This window comes from Fulmarus glacialis, unplaced genomic scaffold (genome assembly GCF_000690835.1).
Source record: "Fulmarus glacialis isolate BGI_N327 unplaced genomic scaffold, ASM69083v1 scaffold17888, whole genome shotgun sequence".
Taxonomy (NCBI): Eukaryota; Metazoa; Chordata; class Aves; order Procellariiformes; family Procellariidae; genus Fulmarus; species Fulmarus glacialis.
In genome coordinates this window covers 10,962-15,557 of record NW_009229134.1, presented here as the reverse complement: position 1 = coordinate 15,557, position 4,596 = coordinate 10,962, and the positions used below count along the sequence as shown (strand labels likewise).

At 57.6% G+C, this 4,596-nt stretch overlaps 1 protein-coding gene across 1 annotated transcript in view; it reads left to right on the top strand.

Annotated features, from left to right (window-relative positions):
- Positions 1-4,596, top strand: part of PCSK7 (proprotein convertase subtilisin/kexin type 7) — a gene marked incomplete at its 5' end in the record, with an annotated part of 15,162 nt that overhangs the window by 617 nt on the left and 9,949 nt on the right. The window contains 3 exons of the mRNA XM_009583751.1: positions 329-383; positions 2,163-2,301; positions 2,888-2,988. Coding sequence (XP_009582046.1) covers positions 329-383; positions 2,163-2,301; positions 2,888-2,988 — 295 coding nt within the window. The remainder of the gene's footprint in view (positions 1-328; positions 384-2,162; positions 2,302-2,887; positions 2,989-4,596) is intronic.

The window sequence follows — 4,596 nt, the reverse complement described above, 5'->3', positions numbered from 1 at the left end:
GGCACGCTCCCCCCCGCCGTGGTTGGGGAGCCCCGGCTGAGCCGTGTGACGGGGACTGGAATGTGTGAGAAGCTGGTTGTTAAATAAAAATCAAACATTTTGTCCACTGGAATCTGACCCAGGGGCACAGTGCAAACAGGACCGTGATATCCCAGCAGCGAGGGGCCAGCCTGACAGATGGGAAAGTACAGCCCCCTCCAATCCCAGTCGTGGTGCTGGGAGTAGCTGGTGCCTGCTTGTAGCTCACTGTAATGGAAAACTGTAATGGGAGGAAGAGTTGCTGTCTGCAACTCCTGGGGCTGTCACTTCGTGGTGTCTCTCTTTGCAGCTGGGGTCCAGATGACGATGGGAAAACCGTGGATGGCCCCCATCAACTGGGAAAGGTAAAAAACAGTCCCAGCAGCATGGGTCACCCCTGGCTAGCCCTCCGGTGCTTGTGGTTTCTTGTCTGCCCGGACAGGCGAGGAGGGACGTTGCTGTGGCGCAGCGCACGTTCGTTTGCTTCCATCGCTGCCAGCGGAGGTGTTGCACGTTACCGTGCGGTGGGGCGAGGTGACGTTGCTGCGGGAGGGCAGCGTTCAGGCAGTATTAGATGAGCTTTCTAAGGAGAGGCTGGTTCCAGCAGGAAAATGCTCTTTCGCAACCTGTGGTATTATTCTGACAACTTTCGCAACCCAAGGGATGTTCTCTGCTCAGGAGACCAAGCATTCCTAGTGCTAAGGGTGGTTCTCGAGGCAGGCAGCGTGCCTTCAAATGCTAGGAGTAAATAAGGGGCTGGGGCGATGGCTGCATTTGCTGTCAGTGGGACACAGTGGGGGGAAGCGTCAGAGCTGAAGCCCCTTCCCGGGCCGTTACGGCGTTCTCGCAGGGCCTGTGCTGCAGCACCGCTGCAAAACACGCCTGGCTGCCTGCGCCCGGCTCCCGCTGCCCCGGTGCCACAGCGAGGGGTCACTGAGGGGGCCCCAAAACTGCACTGCATTGCTCCTGGGATGTGGTTCTGCTTAATTTCTCTTTTGCTTGGCAGCCTTTTGCTGTACTTTTCTAACCGCAAGATAGCAGTTACTGTGCTGTTCGGAGCAACGCTGACAACTGAGCTATCAGTTCACGATGACAAATGGTTTCCACTTCTGCAAGTGTATTTATTCTCTTCCTGCATGCAGAGACAGCTGTAACAAGCTCTGGGACACAGAGCACAAGCAAAGCTTGCTTTACCACAGCAGAGCGTCTGGAGGGCTTTCTGGCCAACGCAGTATGTGCCTTCACCTGCCGAAGGGAGGGCAGAGGAGGAGGGTTGGTTTCCAGGCGGATTGCTTTCTTGCTTGTCCGTCAGACACATACCCTTTATCGAGGCGGGAATGACGTCTGTGCAAGGTGTCGGCCTGGAAATGTGCTTCCCAAGCGGGGCTGGTGTAGTTGTGTTTCTCAGCGAAGGCAAAGCCCAAGTCTGTGTGGGAGCTGGGGCCTTGCAAAAGGGCAGCAGCCACGTGTGGGTAGCCTCTGTCGGCAGGAAAGCCTTGGTGCTCCAGAAAAGCCAGCTCCAGAGGGAGCCCTGCTGAAGTTGTGAGGGCTAAGGCTGCTGTGTTTCCTCTGGAATTCAAATGCTGGTTAGGCTTTGTGTTGTGGTTGCCTTTTCCTTTTTATTTTTAACACAGAATCCGCTTAAAATCATAGTAAGCTGTAGATCAGCCATTCCCTAGCCCAGACGTTGGCCGCATCGCTGCCTTTGTAACACACTCGCTCTGAAATCTCGGTGTCTGGTTGGGGCTGTAACAGACACAACTCCCTGACTCTGCTAGCCGGGTGAAATACGGCCCGGAGGCGTTGTGGCTGGCCCCGCTATCACCCCGAGTACTTGGCAGGGCTGGTTATTGAAATCTCGAGCGTGGGCTTTGGTTGCTGGATGGAGATGCCAGGACAGAGCTTTCCAGCACGTCCTGTGCCTGCGAGCAGTCCGCAGGGCCAACGCTCCCCCAGCGCGGGCAGCTCGGGAGAGGCACACGCGTCCATCTGTGTCTGGGGTAGCAGCGAGGTGCGCCGCGAGGTCCGGGCGAGCCCTCAGCTCACAGCCAGGCGTGCCAGCCGTGGCTGCTGGCAGAAACCCTCTGGTGCCAGCAGGGAAGGGCACGGGAAGGGCCTGACCAGCGACGGTTCCTTCTCCGCAGGCCGCCCTGCAGCACGGCGTCATAGCGGGTCGCAGGGGCTTTGGGAGCATTTTTGTCGTGGCCAGTGGCAACGGCGGGCAACACAGCGACAACTGCAACTATGATGGTTATGCCAACTCCATCTATACTGTCACGATAGGTGAGTGCGTGTGTCTTCTGTCTCGTTCCTTCCCAGCATGGAAAAATGAGATCGTCCCAAAAGCGCAAAACCTGCCCAGCTGGAAGCTGGCTGGATAGTAGGAATCTGTCCTCTGGGAATGAACATGGCAGTCTGTAGAGGTGCTGGGCTTCAGCCCTCAAGTCTGCAGTTTTCTTTTGACCTGCAGAGCAAGAGGAGGCCAAAGAAATTCCTGCCTGCATTCAGGCCTCCGTCGCTGGGGCTGTGACAGGCACACTGCCATGCTGAGGGAGTGACCTGAAATGCAGCATTGCTATCGTGTGTGTTAGAAAAGAAAGGTCTAATCCATTTTCTCGAGGGCAGAAGCTACATGAAGGGTAGAAGATCTGTGTAATATTAAGCACAGAGAAAGGTTATTTATTGTGGCTGGCTTTCCCGTTCTCCCAGCCGTGAAAAATACAGGCTTGGGTCTGATTTCCCTGCCCAGCTCCCAGCCTGTGAAAAAGCCCAGCTAGCAGGACAGGTCCTCGGGGGCTGATCACCTTGCAATTTCAGCAGTTAAACCGAAACAGGCTTCATACGGTCGATGCCTTTCACTTTTTCCCAGGCGCGGTGGACGAGACGGGCTCCATGCCATTCTATGCCGAGGAATGTGCCTCCATGTTAGCGGTGACCTTCAGTGGCGGGGACAAGATGATGAGGAGCATTGTGAGTACCGTGCAAGGCACATGTCTTCCCCTGTGCTCTGCTGGCCGCACCCGGCCGCGGGGCCGGAACAGCCCAGCGTGGAGAAGGGATGAAGATCTGTCCCTTCTGATTGCCACGCACCTGCCTTAGGCTGGTAGTTGGGTTCCTTTGGGAGGCAGGGAATGAACATGCTTTTTATCTAGGTCCTACATAAATAGTGCTCCGAGAGGGAGGTTCCTATTTCTAGTTGTTCCCCGTGTCGTCACTGTCTGTCAGCCTGTAACTCGCAGTGCGGTGACCCTCTCTCTGCCGGGGTGTTCACGGGCGCACTGACTTCCTGGCCCCAAACACAGATCCTGCGTGTGTCACGTTTGTCGCCCCAAGCGCAGGCAGGACGTCAGACCGAAAGGGACAGGGACCGTGCTCCCTTATCTCCCTGCTCAGCGCTGCTGGGAACTGCAGGCAGACATCTTCCGGGACGGGGGCCGCTTGTGCGGCCCCTAAGAAATTCCTCTGCACTGTGACCCTGGAAATGTCGTCCGGGGAGCTCCCCCGGCTCAGCCCCGGGGACAGCTGGCAGAAGACGAGTGTTACCCCAGCTCTGTGTGTGCCCCCTTTGCGCAGCGAGGAGGAAGCCTGAAGCGAGACTCCCAGGCCCTGTGGGCTTTCCTGAAGAGAAGGGGGCAGGGGGGGCTGCAGCTCAGCTCTGCGGGGGCTGCGGCACACCCTGCCCAGCCAGCCCCCCTCACTTCTGCTCTGCAGGGGTGCGGGAGCACAGACGAGCACGGAGGGCTGGGAGCAGCATCGGGCTCTTTAAACTACTTGGCCCCAGCTCCTTCTCTGTTCTGGCACGTGTGCCTGTCCCAGCTGAATTTTTCAGAATATTTTTATCAGCTTTTCCTTTTTTTGCCAAAAAATGACTTATTGTCGACAAAATGTCCTTTTTTGCCCAAGCCAAGCAGCCGGGCCTGTTTTCAGCAGCCCCAGGCCTGACCCAGCGCGTTCCTCCCTTGGTGCTGGTGCACTCAGGGGGCTGTCAGGCTAACCAGCCCGCGTGGCTGCGAGCCGTTCCTGTCGTGCGGTGCCAGCGGGGACTGCAGAGCCCAAGCCACCCTGGGGCAGCTTGGGGTAAATATCACTGGCTCCCAGGCGTGACTGTTTGGGGTTGGGTTCTCCCTGGCTTGGCAGGCACCGGGAGGATCTCCCATCAGGACAGGCAGTTCAGAAAGGCACTTTGCTGGCAAAGCCGATGAGGCCGCGAAGTCCCAGTGGCAGATCAACACGAGCAGTGTGTGCTCGGGGGGCCTGACGGACGAGGGACGGTGCCTAGGGTGCTCCTGCAAGCAGGGACATGCAGCTGTGGCTCTGTGCCTGCCAGAGAGGAGCTGAATCCAGGCTTGTCAAACAGGCTTCCCCACGTGCTGGGTAAACCGGGGGAACAGGGAGAGCCTGGGTTCCTCAGCCACCTGGTTGGGACTCAGCAAGCTCCTCGTGCAGTCCAGAGCCAGGGCAGGAATCCGTGCCTAACTAGCGCACGGCGCAATCTGCCTGGAGCAATGGCTCGGCTCATGCGGCAGGGAAAGTAAAACCCAGAATGGGGCTAATTTTTTCATTCAGAAATAACTCCAA